At 38.7% G+C, this 26,981-nt stretch overlaps 1 protein-coding gene across 1 annotated transcript in view; it reads left to right on the top strand.

Annotated features, from left to right (window-relative positions):
• The window catches only part of CNTLN (centlein), a 208,194-nt gene extending 183,197 nt beyond the window's left edge, over positions 1 to 24,997 (top strand). Inside the window, exons 24-26 of the mRNA XM_086629919.1 lie at positions 14,010 to 14,195; positions 15,529 to 15,606; positions 24,896 to 24,997. Coding sequence (XP_086486045.1) covers positions 14,010 to 14,195; positions 15,529 to 15,606; positions 24,896 to 24,997 — 366 coding nt within the window. The remainder of the gene's footprint in view (positions 1 to 14,009; positions 14,196 to 15,528; positions 15,607 to 24,895) is intronic.
• Positions 24,998 to 26,981: the final 1,984 nt, after the last annotated feature.

Below are 26,981 nucleotides of genomic sequence, written 5' to 3'. Positions count from 1 at the left end.
AAAGGAAGTAGGCTGGTGTTGTATGAAGATGGTGAAACATCCCCAGTCTATTAGAAGCCAATGGAGGATTTTAAACAATTTCTAGAACAAAATAGTGGTTTTAAATTGAGAAATTTTATAGTTTACAACTTTATAAGGTTTGTTAAGGAATTTTACTCTAGCTGATCCTCATTTTGAATTAAGTATTCAAAGTGTATATATACTATAACACTGCCATGAGTATTAGAGTCATCTAAAAGAATGATAATATTGAGTTGATATTCAGAAAAGGCAGTCAAGATTGGTATTTTTAGGTCAGGTAGTCTGACCTCCTTTCTGGCTAAAATAACGAAAATCCAATAACGAAATTCAATTACTAAAATATTAAAGCATAGGAGTATAGTTATACTTCTTAGAATGGCTTTATGGAAAACAAGTTGCATTGAATAAATCTTATTTCTTTTCTGGAAGGCAGTACAAGTCACTTGATAAAGGTTACTATTCATTCTAATACATTGGTTTTTAAGATGTCTAACCTAACACTGAGACGTTCAGATAAAAAATGAAGGCTTATATAATATCAATAATATGTTAAATAGATTAAAAATGGCCTGTGTGGTTGATCTGAAAAGTAATTCATAAAATTATGGTGTTTCTAGAGTTCTCTAAAGATCAGAGCTAAACTTGATTATTAAACATTTTTGCAGAATTGGATATCAAATCCTGATAAAATTTGTCAAAGGCGTTTGTGAAGACCAATAAATAATAATGAAAGTAAGGCTGTAACTGTAATGTAAGCTAGGCCCAGTCAAGCATTTTTATTATAGAAGAACAAAAACTACCTGTAAGAGCAACCAGGTGGTTCTGAGGGTATTTTAGATGCCTTCTATAAAGCTACATGTTTTCATCTCATTCAGCTTCCATCAGCACCGGAAATTCTCTTCGAACCATGCATCCAATTTCTATCCAAATACGGAATATGTTCCGTATTTTCTGTAACATGTATTGTACCGTCAGATCCTCAAGGGGACCTTGCCAGTTATGTGCAGCACAGCGACCAGAGCAAAACGTTCTTTGTTGTGTTTGTAGCACCTGTGACAACACATGCAGAAAACAGCCATTGGATGAAGTTAAAAAACTGCTGTTAGCCTACTTGACTGCCTGTCTCTCAAAAATAGAGTACCGCGTACTAGTTTGCTATGAGATAGTCCAAAATCCTGCTTAATTATGTAGGAATACTGTTTTCCTGCATTACTGTACTTTTTTTTTTTTTAGCTCCTATTGCTCGTATGGACCCTTGTAAGCTCAAGACTCAGTAGTGCTGTCTGTCCCATTCAAATTGCACATCAGCAAAATTCATTTTTTTAAGTTAATCTGCAGTGACGACATCTAGCTGAGCATGAAAATATCAGAACTTTTCTGACCTTGAGGAAGACGTTTTGAAGTTTTGATGAGGCACCGACATTCAGCTGCGGCTGTGATAAGTACGTGATGGAGGCTGAACGCGTCAAAGTCAGCTAAGTGCATTTCTTACTTCCATAATGCCTCTGCGATCTGGGACTCGTGTGCCCTCCGCAGAGGATACCCACTGAAGCACAGTTCACATCTGGTCTGTTCTGGCATTGTTCTTGATAGATCTCCAGTATAACCATCTGATAGAATTGACTGCCAAAATCAAGACCCATGGCAGTTTACTTGGCAAGCTTAGTGGATCTACTTGGGGATCCAACACTCACTCTCTTAAGACATCTGCCCTCATTTCTGCTACTCGTTGCAGGGCTTAGGCTAGGTGCACTTCCCCCGTGCTCTGTTGTTTGACATACAGCTACGTGCAGCCAGCCACACGTCAGCCTTACTCCACCTCTGCTTGGCCGAGTGATGTTCTGCCAGTCATTTGCCATTCAGTCAGCTTTCCTTATATCCCAATATATGTCAGTGTTCCTTACCTTTCTGCAGTTTACCTTCAATTCTGACATCGATTGTAGTTTAATATGGGGTTTTAAGATAACACTTCTGTTTAAAAGTTCCACTTCTGAGTGACCCTCACTGCTCATTTCTGCCTCAATGAAACTTCCTCCTTCCTCCACTTACAAAATGTCATCATAAACATTATATGGGTCAATTGTGAGCCAGCTTATGAAAATGCAGTTAACCTTTTGAAAACCCAGAGCACCAACTTTTGCGTGCCCCAGAGGGTCAGAACAGGGATGGGTTTACGTGGTTGCAGGCTAGAGATGCTGGGACTGTCCTTTAGTAGCAGTGCTAGTTGAAAATATCCCATGAAACTTCTTCCTGTTGCAAAGAATAAGTCTAATTAATGACTCACCACTTTCATGTTGAAAATTTCTGTCATTTGGCAAATTCCTCTTATTTACCATTGTTGTCTTTTTCTCTTGAACTGTTCCGTGCCAGGGAAGATAGAGCATTGCCAGGAAACATGATGTTCTCAGAATGGCCACATGTAGATGACATCCTTTTTGCTCTTTATCTAGAAACAATCAAACCAAAAATTTAGACATAATTAGTAGTTGGGTTGAGAGGCTCAAATATTTGGGAAATATTCAGTTGGTTTTTATCAGCTTCTTTCCAACAAGAGAGCAACACAAATACACTGCTAATGCTTGTAGTTCCAGCTACAAGAAGTCAGTTCTTTGGACAGAAGTAAATCTTTGCAGAGGACTCTCAGAATTCTGTAGTTATGGTGAGACAGTAAGAAGTATTCTTCGTAGGTCATTTCCATTGGTGAAGGTGTTCTTAAACCCTGTGAATTCAGTTTCCTTGGCATTACTACTGCTCCAACTTCTTCCAGGCCCAGAGTGTGCAGAACATGCTTTTTATATGGGTACCCAGATCACATGCGGGATGCCATTTGAATGATCATTTGTTTCTTTGTCAGAAAATGCTAGGCATAATAGATAATTGTAAAATTTTATAATTGGCATGAATGGACTTACTTTTCATTAAAATAGAGTTATAGTTTGCTGTGTAATTGAAAATTGATTTATTTTGAAAAGTTTACACAGTTGTATATGAACCGTGCTAATCTGGAAGTGTCGTTTGACCAAACAAAGGTTTCTTCAGCAGGTCACTGGGACATTTTACAAATCAAAGCAGATAGTATCACTTACATAAATCAGCACTGTCCATTTTAATTTGAAAGTGGACACCTTTAATATGACTTCAGGTTGCTGGAAAATGTTCCCCAGTGGGAACGCTGAAAAGCCAAAATATAAATATATTTCATTTATTACATTCTAAACTGTCAAGACTTTACCTAGAAAAGTATACCCAGAGTGATTATTTTGTATTGTGTGGAGTAGACGATGAGTCTGCCAATCTATGTTCAGTCAGAATCAGCATAATTTTTGGTTACAGGGATGTGTTCCAGTTTGATGAGAATCAGTGTTCTTATCTGCAGAATACACACCTTTAAGAGAAGATGTCCTATATGCAAAGCAAAATTTGTGTGACTGAGAAAATCTCACCACTGAAAAAAATAAGGCATTTATTGCTTCTTTTTCACTATGTGTGTGCTGCTTTAGGGAAAAAGGAGAAATACAGCTTTTATTATGAAATACCAACCTTTCTTGGTTCTGAGAAGAAATTGGTGATAAATTAAGCTAATCTCCATCAGGATTACTCTGCATCTGGGATTTAGGCAAATTGAATCAGAGGCCTGAATAGTGACAGTGAATATCTATTAGACTGTAAACAGAATAATAGGCCCTGTGAATTTTAATGAATGAAGTGAATGGCTGAGCTCTTATAGTTTACAGAAGGCATATGGTTAGTGATGCATACAGCATGCCAGGAACAGCATATAATGTAGATGTCTTAATGGATAAAATCTTGATTACTAGAAGTGAAGAAAAAATAGAAATGTTTTGAAAAGCTTTTCCTTATTCATTGTTTTCTCTGCTTTTTAAGGCTTAGAAGGATAGCACTTCACTTTGGTTTTTGACTATGATAGGTAAAGATGGTAACAAATGTAGCTTAAAATATGCTGATTTTTTTTGTCCCTTTCTGTAGTAAGAGTTTAGAGTAATTGATTCTAATGATTCAACCTATGTAAACAAGTTGCAAGGTATTTCAGGTTTCTGTAGCTGTGCATGTATGTCTCATGCAAAGCTTAGTCTGACTCATACATGTGATTTTGTTGATATTAGTGCTGCTTTCATTTTTTCTTACAGTGCCTGGGAACCATTCTTCATAGACTGTGACTCTGTAATAGTAGATACTCTGTGAACAGATCCAACAAACTATACCTGAACAGGAAACTGATTTCACCAACTTGCAAATAACTTCCTTTTCTGCCTCAGGAAATAGAAAAATCTTTAATTTTTTCAGAGAATGAGACTGCAACAGGCTCAGCTGGAATCTGCTTGAAGATTCTGCAGTGCACTCCCTGGAGGGGTATAAATCCACCGATGATTCTTTAAATGGCTTGAAGAGACTGCTTTTTAAAGCTGATGCTCAGCCCTGTGCATAATCTGGAGATAGAAAGATGCCTAGTTTAAAGATAATGGCCAGTTTGGAGTCTAAAAGATAGAAACTATGTTGACTGGAAAAAGGGCTAACTGGAAGACTTTGGGGGTGGACGCATGAGTACAAAGTATATAGTGAAGGCTCTGGGCTTGATGTGATTGGAAAACTTTTTGGCAAAATGAAAGGAAAAGTAGCAAAACTTAGAAAGGAGGAGAAAGGTCTCCAGTAATGATTTATTTAAAAGTTTATGTAGAAACAATTGCTCGATATATGTTGGTCAGATTACAAAGAAAGCAAGCTGAAGCAGAGAAAACAGAAAGCACCCATATGCAGAGCCTTGTGAAGTCTCCACAGTAATTTAGAAAGGTGGGAGTTGAGGGAGTTACCCAATGGATGTGCCAAAAGAGCTACAGAGAGGTGGGAAGAGCTCTAGGAGGTTGGAATCATAAAAGACAAGAAGTGACAGTGTTTTAAAAAAACACAGTTGGTAAGATTTATGGGATTTTTTTTAAGAGTGTAAGGAGTGCTAGAGCTGACCTCTTTAAATTAGGTTTCAAACACATTTGTTTCAGCAGCGCACTGGTCTTAGGCAGGGCATCTGGTTTATAGTTTTTATGCTATGCCTGTGTTTCTGCAGAAAGATAGCGTAAGCTCAGACACCGAACTGAGTATCAGGAAGTCTCCGTGCTCTTCGCATCCTGGTCACTGACCCGCTGTGGAGTGTTGCTTCACCTCGGTATTTCTTGGTCTGCCCTGAATACTCTTTGTTTGCCATGTCTAGTGTAACTGTGCTTACTCTGTCTGCCCTCGCTCTTCAGATAATAAGCTCTCTGAGATCCCAGGCATCTCTTACTACACGTGTGAAGCTCTAATCCCTGTCAGTGCCTTTTTTTTCTCTCTGTTTAAATAACTGTAATATATGGTGTTTTAAAGAAATGATGCTAGTTTTGCTAGCACCTGTGTAAATCAGAGGTAATTCTGTTGAAATCAAAGAATTTACAGCAGGAAAAAAATTAATGTAAATGAGGTAGGACTTAAATGCTGAAGTAAATAGGACTTTAAATTATTATTATTGCCCATTTCACATAAATATAATTTTAGAAACCAATATATTTTGACAGAAATATTCTGCCTGTCATCACACGCTGATTATACATATTTCAACTCATTCACAGCTATAAAGAAAACTATTATTTTTTCCCTGTTATAGGTCACAAAACATGGTAATTGTGTTGAAAATTTAGCAACAGTACAGTGAAAACTATGGAGTGTTTGCTAATACTTGAAAAAAAAAGCATCAGTCTGAAAACATGTGAGTCTACAACTTAAGTTTTTGACAGTCTTAAAGCTTAATGTACAGGAGAGATTAGATAACTGTAAAGATGTAATATTATAATTGACCAAATGTCCCTCATATCAGTAAGTATCTGCTGTATGTTCTATAACTGAGGTGCCCAGCTGATGCAATAAGAGGAGCTTTGTTCTACGTAAAGCCATGTTTATAAAGAATGCTATGAAAAGAAACAGATTTTTAAGACAAGATTTCAGGAATAAATGAAATTGTGATAGCTAAACAGTTATCAAGAGAGGACTAGAAAAGAAAAAGAGAAAAAGCTGTCACTAATACGAAAACTCACAAAGGAAATTTTGAAACACATAAGTATATGCTTAAATATATATTGTGTACTCCTCTACAGAATTATAAACTATATTTTAATTGGACAGATTAAGTCCATTGCAACATCCTTCTTTAAATATGGTTTGTTTTGAAGACAATATAAAATTAAAAATTGTCTGTGACTTAAGTCACTTTTCTATTAATTTGTAAATAAATTGAACTATCTTTTAGGACATAGCACAATGTATTCAATTTTCTTATAAATGTCAAAATAGGTTGACTATTTTTAATACTCTTCCCTGTGGTTTTCTGCACCTGGAGCTCGTTAAGAAAATGCAGTCGAAAAAACATACTCAATTTTGTACTTGAAAATAAGTAGTTATAAAGAAAACATTTGTTTTCCATGGTTTTGAGTCAAGAGGAATGGTATTTTGGTAGAGGATGTAGGATGAGATTGGTAGGAAAGATATTTTGGAGAAATGTGGAGAAATACAGTATTCAAACAGTTGCCAGCCAAGTCAGACTTCTGCACTCTGTTCTCCTAATGGCAAGCAGGAATAACAGAACTCAAGCCAGCATAGTTGTACAAATTCAAGTCTTACCTGTGATAGGAATCAGATTACCAAATTTTATGCAGCACAATTTCTCATTTCTGTCATCGTACCTTAATATTCTTCTTCCTTATTGCAGTTTAACTGGTTTTGGAGTCTGCAGTTCTAAATGCCAGGAAGCTTGAGTTTTGTGTTCAAATACTGAAATCCTGAGGCCCCTTTTATACTGTGTGACTCAAAGGCTTTGTCAGGAACGCCATGGTGGGTTTAGCTTTAGTAGTTGAAAAACAATACTGTGCAAATCTGTCTACACTTTTCCAGATGTTCTTACTATAATTGAGTTTGGGAAATTGCTGAATTCACCTTTTCTAGTTCACAGTCTGTCATCCGTAGCTCAGAGCCATGGGTTGGGCTAGGATGTTGGACTGCAAACTGGAGATAGCTTTTGCCACAAGGGAAGAAGAGACTGGTGAGATTTTAAATTACTTCAATTAATTTTTCAGATCTTCTCTGTTAGGTCCTTAGTTATGCTTATGTGTGTTCAGATTTGCTTGTATTAATGGATGTGGAAAATCAGGTTGTAGACGCAACTGCAGTACGGTATTATTTTGTGTGTACGTCATGCAATTTCTCAATCTTTGTTAAAATGGAATTCTTGCAGGTCATCAGGTGAGGCATTTCTTCCAGGCAATGTGTGCCTTCATCTTCCGCTGGTCTCTGTGAAGTTGTGAGCACTATTCTCAGTGTCAGTGAACATGAGATTGTTTATTTTAAATCACATATATCAATCTGATATCTAGCTTTACTGGATGTATTTCTCCCTTTCAGCTCTTTATTGAATTAGCCTTTGAAACTTTGCAGCTCTGCTATTTGGCAATAGCATTCTCGGTCAGTACTAACTGAAGTTAGTGGAAGAAGATAAGACTGATCTATATGTCCTCTACCCCTTTACACTCTACTTTCAGGGCATCTACTGGAGTCTCTGAAGTCACATGTGATCTCTGGGGATTATAAGAATTAAGTTAACCTCCTGAGGCTGGCTTATTCCCTTGTGTCAGAATGCTCCATTTTAGAGCCGTTGGCCCGACAGATCTGTTGCAGAGGTCTGTCTTGTCTTTGTTTCTTGTCCACACTCTTGTCGCTTTTCTGATTGGAAAAAAGTTATGCCTAGGTGTATTTGTTCAAGCGAAGGAGCTAGTTGAGGTAACTTAACATACATAAAAAGTGAAATTACTATAGAATAATTTTTCTTTTCTCTGACATACAGCAATCAGGCTGTGAGATGAGTTTAAACATTATTACTGAAAGTATTTCAAAGGACATTTTTAGAGAGGCATTGAAAAAACTTGAGTGCTTGTTTCAGCTGCTGAAATGGGGGTGGTAATGCTCTCTCAACCTCTTACAACGCTAGGATCTGCCCTAACCTTAGGCCAGCAATAATTAATCTACCTCAAAACCAGAGAAGTTCTTTAAACTCAGCATTCAGTTCTGTGAAATTTAGATCATGTTTTCCACAGACAGCTGCAGCATTGTCACAATACTTTTGTTTCTCTAGGAAACTAACCTTGTTTCAAAAAAGATTTCCCATTTCGTTTTTAGATCAATGCTCTTGGCCACATCCTTACACCATCCTAATGTACAAAACAAATTAGTTTCTAAGAATGCATTACTTGCATCTAAAGACACTTTCATATTGAACTACACACAAAATACTATGTATAGAATTGTTCTGTGTATTACACTGTTCCAGGTTGACCCTGGCCAGCAGCTAGACACCACATAGTTGCTTGCTCACTCCCTGCCCCCAGTGAGACTAAGGAGAGAATAGGAAGAGCAAAAGCAAGAAAACTTGTGCATTGAAGTCAGGACGGTTTAGTAAATGAAGGAAAGAGAGGAGGAAACAACCCAAGGATGTAGTCCAATGCCCAAGCCAGTCTCTGAGCAAATGGCTACCTGCCAGAGCAATCCCCCATCTTCCTCAGTTTTTATTGTTGAGCAAGATGTTATATGGTATGAAACGGCTTTTTGGTTAATTCAGGTCACCTGTCCCAGATGTGTCCCCTCTCTACTTCTTATGCACCCAAGCCTTCTCGCTGAGGGGGCAGGGTGGGAAACAGAGAAGGCCTTGACATTGTGCAAGCACTGCTCAGCAGTAGCTGGTGTGTTATCAAAGCTATTTTAATCACCAATCAAAAACACTGCATCACAGAAGCTGCTGGAAGACAATTAACTCCATCACAGCCAGAGCCAGCACAACATTATTACTACTGTACAAAGCACAGTAAAGCTTAATGTTTTCCATAACTAATGTCAGCCATGACTCGTGCCATGAGATCTGCACCAGGTCGAGACTGAAATCTAGCTGTACGTAGCTACAGTGCTAGCATCAGACTTTGGTCTGATTTGGGGCCATTAAGTTTTGTTATGCTACAAACAATAACAATAGAGTGAGTAAATTAACATGGTAATTACAACAATAATTTTAGGCATTGACTTGGTCATATGGCATTACTTGGGGTCATTGATCTATTTGTGTCAGTTCCAGGATCAACTAGTGTCAGAGCTTTTTGGGATGTAAAGACCTTAGTAATGATGTGTTGTCAGGGTCTGTGTATCACCACAGCTTCTTTGAGTGTTTAATTAAATATGGCCTTTTAAATGAAAAAAGACCTTTGTCTTTGTATGTCTCATAACTGGTAAAAAATATAGTGCCGAAAAGTGTTTGTGTCCTGAGACCAAAATTGAAAACTATTATCTTAAGAATGAATATTTTGGGTTGTGAAAATAAAGTTAAAAGGCTTATTAGGGAGATATTTTAGAACTGTATGGAACCCAGTAGATGTAATATATACTACATAAACATATGGAGTTGGTAGGTAATGCAACAGTTGCTACTGATTAAAAAGAGCTGAGTACGTTAAGCTCATGTTGTTAGAATTGTAAGCTTTTTTTTTTTTCTAGTCAGACCAGTAGCAATTGCACTAGTCCGATGTGTGTTGTAGATTCGTGTTCAGGAATTAAACAGGGATTCCTATTCTACTTGGCTGGTAGCAGCTAAGTGTGTCCCACGGGAGTAACACTGACAGTAACATCTAAGTTGGGAAAACGGCTTTACTAACAAAATATCCCCTAGATTTGACACCAAAGAAAAACAAAGAGAAAAGATCAAATCCTAGTATTACTAGTACTAATACATCGTTATCATACATCAATACAGTACTGAAGTAATATTCTGCATTGATTTCATTGCAGGCAGTTTGTTTCACCTATGTATGCCTATAAGTTTAAAAACAAGCAATTCTGAAGTACACAGTGGGAATTGTTTTAGTTTAAAATCCTACACTTAGCTCCAGAATGCATTGGATCAATTTCTTAATCAAAGAATAATATTATACTGGCTTCAGTACACTCACCAGCAAAACCTGTGCTGGTTAATTCTCAGGTTTTTGTCATTTTCAGTTTGGAAGTGGTTCTTCATAACTCAGTTAAAGACCTGTGTGGCTTTGACATTGAACATTTCTGTAGTAAAGCATGGACTGGCGTATAAATTAAATCACTAATAAGTAAACAATTTAGCACATGAATATATTTGTATATGATGGATGAGGATATATCAACAGAAAAAGCAACTTAAAATCATAGGAAGGCTGTCGCTTTTAAGGCACTTAGCCAGTGAAAAATGTATATCAAAACATTTTTATTGCGACTTAATAACGTGAAGAAGGCAGGTTCAGAAACAGCTGGCCTCTGAGAGTCTGATTTGAAAGTCCATAAAGTAGCCTTATTTTTCACATATTTCCTTGATATTTTGCTCCTTGGATTTACATTTCCTCTTTGCATCAGTATACACATGTGCATCTTCTAGCTTGATCACCTGTGTCTGAGAGAGATCTCCTTGTAAAATTTGGGAAGCTGATTTGATTTGATTTGATTGAAAAAATACAGTTTATCTAATTTTTCCGTTGTGGATGCATCTCCTTCATGTTGGAGGAACCAGTTTACTGTTGGACCATTTCAAACGCTGCAAAAACATGTTGTGATTTATCCGTAATTTTTCTTCATAGTGTATGCTTTTCTACTTGGGGCTCTCTCCTCTCTTAGTCTCTTTCCTTCTATGAGCTTGGTCCAAGTTACCCTAGCTTCCTGCCTATAACATTTCAAGTTTCTTCATTCTTCTCAGCTCTGTCTGTGTACAAGATATTTTGTTGGAAATACTGTGGATGGAGGGACCCGCACTCTAATCAGAATATGGGACTAATTTCATTGTACCTTCTCTCTCTAAATTTGTGGTAGGGTAGTTTAGTTTTTAATGATTAAATTTTAGCTAAATACATAAAAATGTTAAGTTGGGAAGTGGTAGAAGAATAAACAAATCTTGGAATCAGATGAATCTGTTGTGCTTTCTTTGAAATATATCAGCAAATGCTGTCTAATGACTCTCTTTTGAATACACTAGAGGCTTTAGATTACTTTACCCCAAATGCCAATAAACAGCCTTCATAATTCTGCAGTCAGTTTCTATGAGATGAAAGCATTCTGCAGAAAAAGAATTTTCAGGAGTTTATCAGCTACTGGTGAGAGATAGTTGAATAGAATGAGCCCCACATACGACGATCGAAAGAAAACTTTATTCTCTCATTTTAAACTCATGCCAAGGTGTCTGTGTTGACAATCATAGTTCTGCTTGAGTCATGGAAGTTGAATACACTAGGAGGATCTTCCGACCATGAGTTAATGCTTTTGTCTCTCAGCCAACAATTTTTAAATAAAATTATCTTTCTCTGCTTTTGACAAAATGCTTTTGTCATACCTGTGTAAATATTGAAACAAAATAACTTCAGTTTTACAACCAGTGATTTATGCTAATGCCAAGTGTTATTTCACTGAACCAGAGAACTTTAGGAACAGAGGTAGGAACTTGAACCATCAATTCTCTGTTGTACAGTTTGGCTTGTGTGTAGCTGTGGAAGGTGTTACTCAAGCTCAGTACTTGTGTGGTGGTGGGGAACAAAATCCAAAATCAGGTTTGGATTCCTGTAAGCTTTCTTTCAGGTCAACAAAGTCTTTTCAGCAGAGTGTTTCCTAATGTTTCTTTTGTTCTACTTTTAAATAAACGGAGGAGAGTGGTCTCACCCCTGCTGGGTTTCTTCTTTCCCATTAACACGAGTACTTTTATAGATTCATAGATTTCTAGGTTGGAAAAGACCTTAGAGATCATCGAGTCCAACCATCCCTAATCCCCATTAAACCATATCCTCAAGTAGCTCATCCACCCTATTCTTAAACACATCCAGGGATGGGGACTCAACCACCTCCCTGGGCAGCCTATTCCAGTGGCTGACAACCCTTTCAGAGAAGAAATACTTCCTAACATCCAACCTGAATCTCCCCTGACTAAGCTTATGCCCATTTCCTCTTGTTCTATCACCTGTCACTAATGTAAAGAGCCCTTCCCCTACCTCCCCACCATCTTTTCTCAAGTATTTATAGGCCGTAATCAGGTCTCCCCTCAGCCTCCTCTTTTCCAGGCTAAACAGCCCCAACTCCCTCAGCTGCTCCTCATAAGTTTTATTTTCCAGCCCCGTGACCAGTTTAGTTGCCCTTCTTTGGACTCGCTCCAGGAGCTCAATATCTCTCTTAAAGCGAGGGGCCCAAAACTGGACACAATATTCCAGGTGCAGCCTCACCAGTGCCGAGTACAGGGGCAGGATCACTTCCCTGCTCCTGCTGGTCACACTATTCTTGATACACGCCAGTATCCCATTGGCCTTCTTGGCCACCTGGGCACACTGCTGGCTCATATCAAGCCGGTAGTCAACGAACACCCCCAGGTCCTTCTCCGCCAGGCAGCTCTCCAGCCACTCCTCCCCGAGCCTGTAGCGATGCTTGGGGTTTTTATACCCCAAGTGAAGGACTCTGCACTTGGCCTTATTAAAGCTCATGCCATTGGCCTCAGCCCAACGATCCAGTCTGTTCAAATCTCTTTGAAGGGCCTCCCTACCATCGAGCAGATCGACACAGCCTCCCAGCTTGGTGTCATCCGCAAATTTACTGAGGGTACATTCAATCCCCTCATCCAGGTCATTGATAAAGATGTTAAACAGAACTGGACCCAGCACTGAGCCCTGGGGAACCCCACTTTTTTGTCTAGTCATCTCCCTATTTTTTACTTTTCCTAGGTTTTCACATGAGCGTTACTGAATCCTGGTAATCCCTTTTTTCCTCTCCAGATAATGATTCTTCTTTCCTACCATTTAAACCTTTCAAACAATTTTCTTTTAATAGTATTGCTATCTTTTTCTGGAGTTTTTTAAGCTGCGAGCGTCTTTCTGGCTTAGCAGTGAATACCACAGTTCAGAAATGATCATAGAAAAATTGTCCTTTACTATTATTGTCTTTATTAGTCACTAGTAATAGTAGTAATGATAATAAAGGCAGTTTAATTACGCGGCATTAGCAGCATCAGACATCCTATCAAGCTCTTGTTGCTGCTTAAAACTAACTAAAAGTCTTCAACAGCAGAAATGTGATCTACAGTTGAGGCTTCTCTTTGGCACCCCTGCTTCAGACCTTGTCAAAGGCAGGGTTAAAGAACAGTTGCAGCGGTTCTGGTCTGGCACCTGACCTTATTCCTTCTGCCTGAGCTAGTATCTGTTTGAAACACCTGCTGTCTGCTAAGAGCACCCTTGCAAAGAGACTGGCTGGCCTGGCTGAGCCTTCTGTATGGGCCAGCTGATGAGAGAATACAACCCTTCATATGTGAGCCCTGAATAATGACATGGTGGACTTGCGTGTTCCAAGGGTATGCTGTCTATCAACAATGAATAACCACTACTGTGATGATTTAGACTGTAGAAATTATATTGGGAAGAATCAGTAACCAGGACAGTTTTGGATTACTCTGTCTTGGTGGGAACTAAAATTTAAGGTTTTGTATAAAGAGGAGTATTGGTGTTTCTTCATGCAGTGAGGTATGAATAAGGTTTAAAAAGATCTCTGATTGACCACAGTAAAGCCTGGCACTTCTATTGTTATTTCAAGAACATTTCCGGTAGACTGGATCAGGAAAGAATTTTTAATTGATTCTGCAAAAGCTGCTTTGTCTTACTGCTGATGGCATTATGAAAACAGTTATTTTGCTAAAGACATACAAAAAAAGAATTTACCTGTATTTAAGAACATTTTCTGATTTAATGTATTAATTCATATTTTGTGTTCTAAATACCATGTTCTTTAACATTACAGCACGTATCCTATTGAACCAATAACACAGGGTGAAGATAATTCCCATCTCAAGGAGCTTAGTCTAAATGATACTGGTTTTCCTTAGCTTTTGCACTAAAAGAAAAATTGCAATTTTTGCTTGCATCTTCCAGGCTCTAACCAGAGAGTTACAGCATAGCGTACAAGAGCTGAGAAAAAAAGTCAAACAGGCAAAAAAAATGGGAGAAGTGAGAGCATGCAAAAAGAGTCTTTCTCAAGAGTCTGTTCAGTTGGCAGCGTCTATCCTTAATGTTTCAACAACTGATCTTGAGGAGATATTAGAAGTAGAAGATGATGAGGTAAGTTATTTGAAGGATTCTTCAGTAAAAAGGGGCTAGATCAGAAGATGCTGTATATTTCCATTCTTGAGGAAAAGGATTTCCAGGTAAAGACTAGAATTTCCTTGTGCAGCATCCAGCACAAAAAGAACAGAACAATTGGATTTAAATAAAAAGGTCAGGTTAGAGACCCATAAGGTGGCAACACTTTGGGCATGCATAAATAAAATATAAATATACAGTTTTGAGCATGTAGCTGTAGAGATGTCATTTGAAAATCCTTAGTAGTTTCCTTTTTCATGAGACTGTTTGGTAGGCTTATACATTTTAAATAGACTTCTGCATTAATAAAGACAAAATTAGAATGTGTCTTGCTCTGCCAGATTGATTCTGTTGATGCTTCCTTTCTTGAATTGGGATACCTATTGAAGGTATTTGTAGTAGACAGATGGTTTCTGGGGGAATCCATTGCCTTTTTTTTATTGATTCTATCCTACATTTTTCTAGGAAATATTTGATAGTGTTTCATCAAATCACTCTCTATTAAACGGATGAGTAATAAGATTTCTTATTCAGATTTATTTAGGCTTGATCAAATAATATGTGAAAAAGCCTGTACACTTACTTAATTAAGAGTGTCTAGGAGATGACCGTTATTGGGCTGTAACAGTACTCTAGTATGACTTAGGTTTGGCCTTTTTAGAGCTTTATATTACAGAAGGCACGAGAGTTTTCACATTGGTTAAGTAGAGGTGCATTGTATGTGTGTGCACCAATATGGATTACATTCATGAATACACATAAAATGGACTGATCTCTGCCCTGTGCACTAACACTTACACACCTCTGTAAAGTGATTCACTTTGACAGAATTCCTTACCTTGTTCTCAGAGTAATTTCTGCACCTTATGTATTTTATTGTAATTATTGTTGTGAATATATGTGTAAAACACACAAATATACTTAACTATAGAAAGAAAACAAATTTAAAATACAGGTGATGAATTTGCACTACACGAATTTTAGATATGTATTCCATTTATCGGTGCATAGACTCAAGAACCTTTACATTGAACTCTTAAAATTTGCACAGAGATTACACATACACCTGTATGTTAATGTGAAAAGAAAATGCTGTACGTGTTTCTAGGAACAATCACAGGCAAGGACAGGTTTATAAATTTAACAGAGCACTCATGCTTGGTGGATATGCTTCAGATAACTAGATTTGCAAGCTTAGTACTCACTTCCACTGCTGTTTGTTTAATGTATATCCAGTTACACATTTCCTTTCTTGTTCATTATGTTCTCAGGTGGTGTCAAAATATTGTCTGTTATGTTTTTGTATTTTTAGGAAACAGCAAAGACAAAAATGGAATTTGAAAAAGATAAGGAATGGCTGCAGTATATACAGAAACTTCTCGAAGCACAGGTGCTACATTTACGTCTTCCCTTAATGAATTATAACTTTCTACTCTGAGTAGCTAAGTGTTTTGAAGTTGTATTTAATCTGTTGCATTTGTAATTGTGTTGCCATTGGTGGACCCAAACTGTACTGTGATAAGGCAATGTAAAATCCTTGTTTTCTAGCATTTCCTTTTTATTTCTATTAAAATAAGCTTCACTGGATAAAACTGAAGAGATGTTAACCAAAGATTTGTGATAGCTAACTTAACAGCTGAAACCAGAGAAAAACAGCACAGATCTTGGCAAATGTGTTAATTGAATTATTGAGGCAGTGTGTAATGCTTGCTAGAGTGAAAAGAATCCATTCTCTCATACCTCTTAGGAAAAAGAGGTTTTTTATTATGTGCCTTTAAAGTTAGTAGTTGATATGGACACCTGAGGAGTTCATGGGTTTCAGTGACCTTTTACTGTGGACCTGTTTCCAGTCAATTCATGTTTTCCTCATAGCCAGACAGCTGTTTATTATCGTGTCTTCCCGCATTCTCTACAATATTTTCTACTGAGACCTCGAGCAGCTTGTTAGTGGGAAGTAAATATTGATTTGGCATCCTGTCAATGCAGAAAGAATGAAAAAATTTCCACCAGAGGCCCCTCAAACATTTTCCTATCGACATTTTCTGGGCAGAGAGGAAAGCTGCATAGAGGATGACAAGGCTGAGACTAGCAGAAATCCCTGAGGGGTCCATTGAGACTGCCGCTGTGACCTGTGTGATACTTTTTCTTCCCTTTCAAGTCTTTTTTTTAATACACACAGAGTCTGCTGGGATGCTCCCCTCTTGTAAGTGATCAAGGGCAGTTTATTGGCAGGTGAGAGCCCTGCTTTTCTAGCCATAGTCGGCTTTTGTTTGGACATCACTGACAACGTACACTGACTCTTGAAACTTTTCCATTATATTTTAGTTGTCTCCTTTATTCAGATGATGGGTAGCTGATGTCTGAAAAGAAATAAAATTTGATATATAAATCCACTGTTCCTAATGCATATTCACTAGCATAGGTCCATTAGCGATGTAGTTCATTTCTGTCAAGAATGTGAATGACTGAAAATATTTTGAAAGCCATTTCAAGGGAACAATCACATTCAGATTTATATATTTTATGATTAACGTCTTTTGTGTCTAGATTGTGTCCTATGACCAGATTTTTAAGAAATGACAGTTTTTCGCTCTTTCGTTATCAAAACTTGCTACCGTTAGGACTGCTTAATTGCTGCAGTGGAGTGGATGGAAATCTCAGTTTGCTTTTACTGGCATTGCGAGAAATACTGGCATTTTAATTTAACCTCATAGTGTTACATGGAACTCAGCAGTAAAAGCACAAATGTTTCTATTAACTGAATTGCCTTCATTTTAAGGATCATTTTAAATCTCTAAGTTTCAACATTCTGTCTGTATTACGGACTCAAAAATAAGAATCAGATTCGTGGAATACAATGGAGAATCCTTATTCTATTTTTTGTTAGCATTCTTTGGCAGATCGTTAAAAAATCCTAAGCAGAGTTTTATCACTTCTCATCGTCTGATATAGACAGACAGCAAAAACCAGGGCACAGAGAGTGAGGGGATTGTTGACTATGTAACCAGCTATATTAGGATTGCAAATGTTAGCTAAGGATAGAGGAGCTCATTGCTCTTAGCCGTATCCGTACGTGTACAAGTTAATAGTGGTTTTCAGTGATTTTTGCTCCATCTTGTGGGGTTCCTCAGGAGATGCTCTGAGGGTAAAAATAATTCTTGGCAAGCTGATCGTCTTTAGAATCACAGGGAGATGAGTGCTTTTTTGGGAGCAGCCAGCTCTGCTTTGCATTTCTGTCCATGCTAAGTCACATGGATGGACATTGCTAAGACTTCTTGGTCTTGGCAGCAGCTCACAGGAGAGCTCTATGCCCTTTAAAATGCTTAACTTGTGTCTTCTAAAGAGTTTGGTTGTAGCTTCCTTTAGTAGGCATCGGTAGTATTTCTGATCAGAAAAACAAAGGTGGTGGTGAAATGAAAGCTTTCTGTTAAGACTTTGCTCATAACAGACTGCTCGTGTGAGGACACAGGTTGGCAAACCGTGTACCTGTTTGCATCTCGAACAAAGATGCAGGCTTGCCCTTTTCTGTTATTCTGAGAAAATGTTCAGTTGAAAATTGCATCAGATCACTTAATATTGCAGTTTGATGTAGTGTCTTTTTGTGCCATTGAGCCAGGACTTTGGAACATAATTGCCCAGCAGTATTGATTTAATTGCCTAGGTTTATTTGTGGACTCCTAATTATTGACTGGAGGTAAATTTAATGGAGAAACCTTTATGAACACTGGGAAACTGCTGCTGTTACTGTTATACATAATGAACTGCATCATATCCCTTTAGATCATTCTTCAAGCTAATTTTATTCCGCTGTGACAGTACGATAACATTTAAAATGTCATAGACATTTTATTTTTATTACTGACATACGCCATTTTACTGCTGCATTAGAATTTTTGGGGGGGACTGAGGGAAGCACTAGTTGCTTTTTACTGTCATTTTATAGATTCCCCCAAAGTGTAATGATAAAGGATAGCACACCTCTGTTTTACACTTCATCTGTACCCTTGTTTTCCATACTCTTATGACTTGAAAAAGTCTCATTTCTGTCAGCTTTAAAAGAAGGTTAATATTTCAGCGATAAATATTTTTTGCATTCCTGAAGCTCACAGACCCCAGTCAGAGTTTGTATGTTCTTATTTTATCAACTACTGTAGAAACACATATGAAGAAACCACACCACTGCTAAGAAGCTTACAATTTGACAGAGATATCTCTGCATCAAGATGTTATTATGTAAATAAGAATCATATAATCGAAAAGTACAGTCATGTTCTGAATTCTACAGAGCTGGTAAAAATCACTTAGTGTCTAAACCTACATCTTGAATGGCCAACAGATGTTTTTTCGGTTGCCTTTTTGTATTTATACCTTAACACCCAATGACTAGAGTGTTCTCACTAAGGTATAAAAATGAAATGTCCTAATTATTGACATTAGGATAAAAGTAAAAGGTTCTCTTGCCTATGAAGAGCCTGTATGTGGGGAGGCTTCACTGGAGCACGTGCAGGTATCTGCTACCTGCACAGAGGTATCTTGAGTCATGTATAGAGACATCAGACTGATAATGCATTAGTGATTGGGCATTGGAGAGAGAAGCTGGGAGAGGTATCGTGTTGTAGGCCATGAGTTTTTAGCAGTTCATGGTATTTGGGAGAGGAGGAAACAAGTGTGGTTATCTCATTATGTATGTGTGTTTACAGCTTGTATGGCAAATGATGAGGCTACATTCTCCCTCACATCTGGGGGTGTGTGTTGTCTTATTTGAACCTGGCACAGTATAGCAGCATTCTCTTTTTACAATCATTAAAAAGCAAACAAACAAACAAACAAACAGCAACCTTCTCTAGCTTTTTCCCATCATAGGAAACTTATATAGCTAAATCAAGAGGATGACTTCTTTTCACATAGCTTAGAGAAGATTTCTTGTACTACCCAAGGCTTTCATTCATTGTGACTGATTGTAAGGAACAGCATCTCAGAACAATCCATTAATAATTTTGTATGTGAGTACATCATGTTAGCGCAATCCAGATTACTGCCTGAAGTCTCCAAGAACTGTTTTTTAATAAAATGCAAATCATCTGCCTAACTCTTTGAAGCATTGAACCAAATGACACCACTGATTTAGCATGTTGTCGTGGTTTTAGGCTGATCCAGCAACTAAAACTCACACAGTCTCTCCTTCTCCAATAAAGTAGAGAGGATAGAAAAAAAAAACAAAAGGACTGAGGGTTGAGGCAAGAACAGAGGGAGCACCCACCACCCATGGTCCTGGGCAAAACAGGCAGCGCTTTTCTCAAAGCAAAACAGTTTATTAATGATTACTTAGAAGGACAAAGGGAAATAAAAACCGATTACTTGAGAGGACAGAAAGAAACAAAACCAGATCTTAAAACCGACACCTTCCCCCCGCCCCCTCCTTTTCCTCCCGGCTCTACCTCCTCCCCCCAGCAGCACAGGGGGCAGGGACTGGGGGAGTGCAGGTCAGTTCATTCCGTGCTGTTACTGCTGCTTCTTTCTTAAAGGAGAAGGAGTCCTTACACCCTTTTCCCCTGCTCCAATGGATCCCCTACCCACGAGGAAAAATCCACAAATTTCTCCAACGTGAGTCCAGCCCACTGGAAACAATCCTTCCCCACAGATTGCTCCGGTGTGGGCTTTACCACAGTCTCGGGTACTTAGGGAGCTGTAGCCACTCGCTCCGGCGTGGGTCGTCACGAAGACTCCAGATGCCTTTCTGCCTTGCCGTGCCCCCAACACGACCATCCTCGGGCTCAGGCATCTTCTCCCCACGGGCTGCGAGTGGGTCGCTGCTCCACCAAGGCCGTCCTGGTTGCAGGGGGGCCGCCTGCCATCTCACCACCAGCCGCAGGGGAAACTCGGCTCCGGCACCTCCTCCCGCTCCATCCTCACTGACCTGCTGTCGATGTGGCTGTTTCTCTCACATCTCAGTCCTTTCCAGGTGAACTCAGCCCAGTGGGCACCCCGGGAGTGGGGTGCCCCCGAGTTCCCCAGCTGGCTCCGCCGCCGCCATTCTCCGTGGGCGGCGCCGGCCCGACGCAGGCAGCTGCCCGGCCGGGAGCCAGGGAGCGGGGGCAGTGCCCTCCTCCCTTCTCTGCTCGATCCTGGGCGAAGCACCTTTTCCGGTCCCTTTGTCCTGACTTAAATAGGGCAATTCGCAGAGGCGCCCTATTGGCTCAACCCCGAGGGGGATGGCAGTCTGATCCGGTGGCCAGAACTAAGCCTAACCCGGATCCAAAACCGGGGAGGTCGCAGGGAGCAAAATCCCTCTCCTGCCACCAGAACCACCCCCCCCTCCACATCAAACCATGACACATGTCCCTTATCATATGTACAGCAGCACTTGCCTTCCCTCCCTCCTCATGTACTTCTTGGGATATCACATCTCACATAAACAAAGCTGACTAATACAATCTTTCCTCTCATGACCTCATTATGAATCATATTCCAATGGTGAAAACTTCCAGAAAAACTCCTCCCCCTTTCTTTTGTGGGCTCTCTATAGGTATGTGTATAATCCTTGCCTAGAACAGGGTTTGGAACAGTGTATTCACTCTGCGTCAACAGGGATTTTCCCCAACCCCTTTTTAGGATTTGCTTTGGCTTTTAAATATAGATTTCCTCTGATGTCATCTGGGAATGTGCGCTAGCAGCTATGGTTGTTTCCTTTCAAATTTTTTGGGTTGGGACTTGCTTGCTTTGCTTTCGTTAGTCTTCCTCCAGCCTGGGTCTTTGAACAGGTGAGCTCATTGCATGTCCTCTGCTCACGTGCACACATCTATCTACCCATGCACAAACACACACACACACTTACCACTGCCAGCGTCACCAGGTGTTCCAAGTACCTGCACGTTAAAAAGCAGCAGCAGTGCAGTCTGAACCATATCCTGGGCACCATTAACACTGGTATCAGACCATCAGAACGTAACCATGATTTCCTTGTCATTATGAGAAGAAGAGCTCAGTCTTGTGCACTGACAATTTATTATGGTATAAATCTATGTGTTATCTCATGCACAGAAACAAAACCACATTACATCACTTGTCCTGGACTGAAAACAAGGAAAGATTGGCTTGATTACTCAGGGTAAGAATACAGACAGGCGTGTATGTATTTGTATAATCACATATATACAGCCAGCACAAAGCAGAATGGACAAAGAACAATAGTGAAGGGAAGCATTGCTCTAATTTTTTTTTTTTTTAAACTTTGACTTCTAGTTTATAATGAAATTAGGAGGTCTTTTAGTCATTATCATCAGAGTTTTATAGAATCATAGAATGATTAGGGTTGGAAGGGACCTCAAAGATCATCTAGTTCCAACCCCCCTGCCATGGGCAGGGACACCCTCCGCTATACCAGGTTGCCCAAAGCCTCATCCAGCCTGGCCTTGAACACTTCCAGGGATGGGGCATCTACAGCTTTTCTGGGCAAAATATATATATTTATTTCAGGTTATTCCTTGTGCTTCACTTAATTCAATTTGAGGTAGCTCTGCAGTGTGTTTGAATAGTTTTGTTGGGCAAATTTATTATGCTGATGGTCTATATGGGGAGATTTAAAATAGGTGTAACCACTAATTTATGTGTTCCAGAAATTAATTACTTTTATTTTTATTTTAACACATTTAAGACTTTGTGAAGCAGAAGTCAAGTGACATTGTACTCTGAATGGAGATGCTATGTCTCATTAAAATAACAACATTGCCCTGCATTCATTATATATACACTGGCAGTTCAGTGTATATTTGTGCAGTTGTGCTAAGTGAGACTCAGTCATGTCATTAAGGTCGATAAATATTACTGGTTTATTTTTTACAGAAGGGATCTCTGAAAGAAGTTTATTCAAGGTCAGAATAAATAGGTGAGGGAAATAGAAATAACTATTAGCATTCCTGATTCTTTAGGATCACATTACCTTACAGTTATCCATACACTAAGATCTCTGTCTGACAAGTCGTGTAAGAAATACGCCATTTCATTCATATGGCTTTCTAGTATCAAAGAAGAAATCTGTAATTCTGGTACAGAAAAATAAAGAAAAATCTTTTAATCCACATGTGGTTTACACTCTCAAATTTTCTAAATTTATGCAAATCAATTAAATACTACTTTTCTTAAAGCTTACTGTAATGTACTGATTTAGGATCGCTATCATTAATGCTTAGTGTTCAGATAAATTAGTTGTGGCACAGATAACCAGAAAACATTTGAAGGAAGTATCATTCTGTATTAGAATATGTAATTACCAGTGGTATAAACAAGCTTTCACTCCTTAGGTGTGCTCTTAGCACTCGCTGAACTCCCAAAGCCTTCCCCAAGCATATGGCAGGTTTGGAAGCTGGGATGAATACTTTGGAGTAGAGACATCTTCAACAGTTGTGAAGTTCTTGGGAGAAATGTAGAGGGAAGCTTCCCAGGATAGTTACAGAGCCATCATTAAAAGTAAATCTGACAGGCTTCTATTAAAGATGAAAACTATAGAGATCATCCAGTTCTGGGTGTCTGTATGAAAAGAAAACCAGATAAAAACATACATCAGTTTCTCTGAAACCAACAAATGTTGAAAGAATGACATAATATTCAACTTTCAAATGCTCTTGATTTAAATGAATGATTTAAATGGAAAGAGTTTGTGAAAGATCACTTTGCTACGACATGGAAGCCACAGAGAGTAGAGAGCAGCAAGTAAAATGTAGCTAGAATGATATAAACCAGAGACATCAATAAGAAACCATTCATCTCAGGCACAACATTAAGGAGGTGAAATGCATCAGAAATGAATGTAGGCAAGCTAGGCAAGAAGAATTAGAGACTTTGAGGTAATGCGATAGTGTTCTCGTAAAAAACATATTTAGACAAGAAGGGAGAGCAATTAGAGTGAACAGGATGCTGGGGTCAGTGTTTTTAAAGCTCAGGAGCAAGTAAGTGTCACAGAATTTCAGATAAGATTATGTCTTATATTACTCTGAATAGATTTGTGCTCAGTGAATTGGATCCATCTATTCCCCAAAAAGTCATCACAATAGTGTACAGGAGAAAGCTGACAGGTGTAGATGACTACTAGAAAATTCTTACCATAGACAGAAGTTATTTATGACAGATGGAGACATGTCTGGCTAGCAAGTACCAGCCCTTCAAAACCTTCCAAAAAAAAGGGAAATAATGCGTATTATAGTCCTTTTTCTGTAACTGCAAAGTGACTGTTGAGCAACATGTAGGATTGCTGTTAGAGTCACTTCATGGTAGATGCTTACTATTAACAAGATTTTCCTTGCTACCATTTTAGATTTTTTTCTGCCTTGTTAGTAATTATAGATATCAGTATATAACTTCATATCTGTATATCAGTTCAGACGTTACACCAGCATTTGTACTTGATGTACTTTTATGTCTGGGTTTTTTTATATGTTTGTTGTAGATTTTCTGTTTTATGTATCTAGGAAACAGGCAGTCCTCTGTCTGGTGTAAGTACAGTTTTCTCTTTAAGGTGGAACACTGAGGTGAAAAAATAATATCAGAGCAGCAATACTCGAGTGTGGAACTAGAGTAGAGAGTGGTTCTAGATGCAAAAGTATTGCCTTGAGCTACAGTTGTGAAAATCAGAGGAAGCTGGTGATTGGCGTGCTCTACCACCTGCTGTATGTTACCTAATTTATTTCTGGTGGCCTTATTAAGGTAAAATTATCTCTGCTTCTGACATGAGCGTCAGCTGTTACTAATGGTCTGGGACTGGACCCTCGGTCACCCCTGGTCTCACCAGCAGTTCCATAAAACTGGGAGAGCTCTCTGAAGCTGACAGAGGCTTTCCAAGGGTGAACAAAAGCTGTTGGCTCTCCCCTGGCGCGGCACCGACCGCTTTCTGGGTGGCGCTGCATTGCCTGGTGGTTTGTACCACCTCCAAAAGAACTTCTCAGGAAGTTCTTCCCAGCACTGAGGCACCAAGACTGTGAATGAAACCCCTTTAAACATTAAAGCAATGACACTGAAAAATATAGCAAATCTCTTTCTTTGAAGACATAGATTGTGCAAATACATCTTTTATACTGGAGGAGATACAAAAGAGGTTTTCACTTTTCTCTGTAGATACATCAATACAGTATTTTCTGGTTGTGTTTTGGAGGAGCAGACATTTGTGTAATACCCCAATCAGGCAATTGGAGCTTTTGGGGTTTGGGGTTTTGTTTTGCTCTGGGTTTTTTTATTTATAAGTTTTCACATGTGAGTCTAAGGCGGTTGCCACAGCGTCGAGAGCCCTACTGGCGGTTCTGTCTCATCCTCCTGAGAGCAGTGAACATACACTACCATTTCTGCATGCCCTGCAGTTGACTGTAACCTCTTATTGATCAGTTGATTGAAGATAAATGACAGAGATGCTGGTACTGCAGTTTACATCATTAACATGGTCAGTAAAGCATGAATTGTTCAATAAGGCGTTTATCTTTTTTCATTTTACTCTGTTCTTTTATCATTTTTATGATAGAGAGCAAATTTTCAGACACTAACCAGGCGGGTGAACTTTAAAGATCAGATGTGTGCATGTGTGGCAGTTGTCAGAACTAAGCGAAATCTAATGGTTTAAAGATATTTAATAAATATTTTTCACATGAAGAACGTAAAGTTCAATGATCATTTTTTGTACTGTGTTTCTTTTTCAGTTTCCTTTTGCCTCCTACCTAACGAATGCCATACTGGAAAAATTAGATGAGATGAAGAAACTGGTAGAAGAGTACAGCTCTCTCGTGAAACACACTGTATGATGTTGCTAAGATGCATCTTTGGAAAGCGTGTTTAAAATATGTGTGCTGTTTCTCTTCACATGTAGCAATATGTGTCTTTCCTCTTCACATAAAGAACTGGCAATATGTGTGTTCAATACATAAGTAGAAACTGTCAACTACTTAATTGTTGAACAAGAGGAATTAATTACATTCCTATTTAGAAAGGAGCGTGGCGTTTGATTCCTGAAAACAAAAATTGCTGCAAATCAATGCAAAGTTAAAAATGATTTTCTTTTAAATGCATTAGCAGTGAACACCAGCGTGGGCTTTGTGGAGAGAGGATGTTTTTGATAGGACAAATGTGCATCTGCTACGCTAAGTAACTCCTGTTTGTACTAGTCAGAAGAGTAGAATTAGGATTTACAAAGGAACTGGGAATGTCATTGGGATTTTAAATACCTAATTTCTTTTAGCTTCTTTGTAAATCCCAGCTTTGTGATACATGCTACATAAAATGATATGCTTTCTTTATGTTGGAAAAAATGAGAAAATTAATAATTGTAGGAAAAAAACATTCGATGTAGAGTAATACTCCTGGGAAATGCTGTATTTTTTTCTGAGTTGGAATGTATTGTGTACAATGTATTTACTTGTATTTAAAAAGTTCAATACCAAAAAGTTATTTCCAGTGTGAGTTTTTTTCATTAGTAGTCCCAGTTCTTTCTCAGCTAACAACAAGCTGTAAGCCCTCACTTTCCTTGGGAAAATGGTATAGAATTTTAGTCAGTTGTTTCTGCCAAAATTTCTCTGGCGGTACTAACAAATTATTGTTGCTGCTTCACATCTTTGACCTTAAGAGTTTGTATTCCTCTGGACCAACCCACTTGGGGAAAAAAAAAAAGAAAAAAAGACAAAAAAAAAGAAGACCCAGGTTTCTTGAATTCATGTGGTAATAACATTTAGCTCTTATTTGTGGCTCTTCCTCTATGGAAATCGAGTTGTTTTACAACCGATACCATTATCATTATTCATGTTGGGTGGGGAATCGGAAGCAAGATCTATTTGGCCTAAGATCACTCAACAGAAGCATGAAACAGAAAAGTTTTCTTCGTGTCAGTCCAGTGCTTTTCCTAGGATGTCACTGTGCTTCTTTTAGTTTATGGAGTACACTATTTGATGTCTCTTAAGAAAATGATGAGGAAGGCAAGACACCACTCAACTGCTCAGTTACACCTGGTGACCACAGAGGCTTGAGAGAATTTTTATTGCAATTATTGAAAATGATGCAAACATATTCCACCTGCACCTGTAAATTAAGGCCTGCAACTAGCCCTGTATAAAAAAAGAAACACATGTTTAAGACTGGTTGACCTCCACCTTTTCCAAAGCAAGAAATAAGGGGCATCATATGAACTATCAGGTGACATATTCAAAGCAAGCAAAAGGAAGCCACTCCCATGCAAAGGGAATTGAGCTGTGGAACTACTTGCCTCAGGGTTTTACTGAATCTAAAAATTTACATGGGCTCCAATGCCAATAAAATTATGCCAATGAAAATTATGAAAGGTAAAAGCATCAACATACATGGAAATCATGTCTGTATGATTTTCAGCACTTCCAGAAAAATGTATTTGAAAATAATTTGAACATAACATTTATTGCAGGGCAGTGGAAAGAACTTTGTAAGTCCAAAGCTCTGTGAAGATTAGCCCCTTTGTCTTCATTTCCGTGCTCTGCGAGACCTGCTGGTGCAAGTCTGATGTTGGTGCTGATCTTAGTGCTTGCTGATCCTTTGTCTTAGTGAAAGAGCAGGGAACAACGGCTAACTTACATGGAAAGCAAAGAACTTTTTGAGACAGTTCCCAGACTAGTACCTTTTTCTTGTAATTTCAACATCTTGCTTTACTGTCCCTGCAAATTTCTGTATCTCCTGGCCACCTGAGTATGGAGAGAGCTCTTTTCTTGGAGCAAGTGTAAACAAGAGCAGTGAATGCTGCAGAACCAAATTATTGTCTACTTCATC

The sequence above is a fragment of the Tauraco erythrolophus genome, chromosome Z (genome assembly GCF_009769465.1).
Source record: "Tauraco erythrolophus isolate bTauEry1 chromosome Z, bTauEry1.pri, whole genome shotgun sequence".
Taxonomy (NCBI): domain Eukaryota; kingdom Metazoa; phylum Chordata; class Aves; order Musophagiformes; family Musophagidae; genus Tauraco; species Tauraco erythrolophus.
This window is presented reverse-complemented; position numbering and strand designations above follow the sequence as displayed.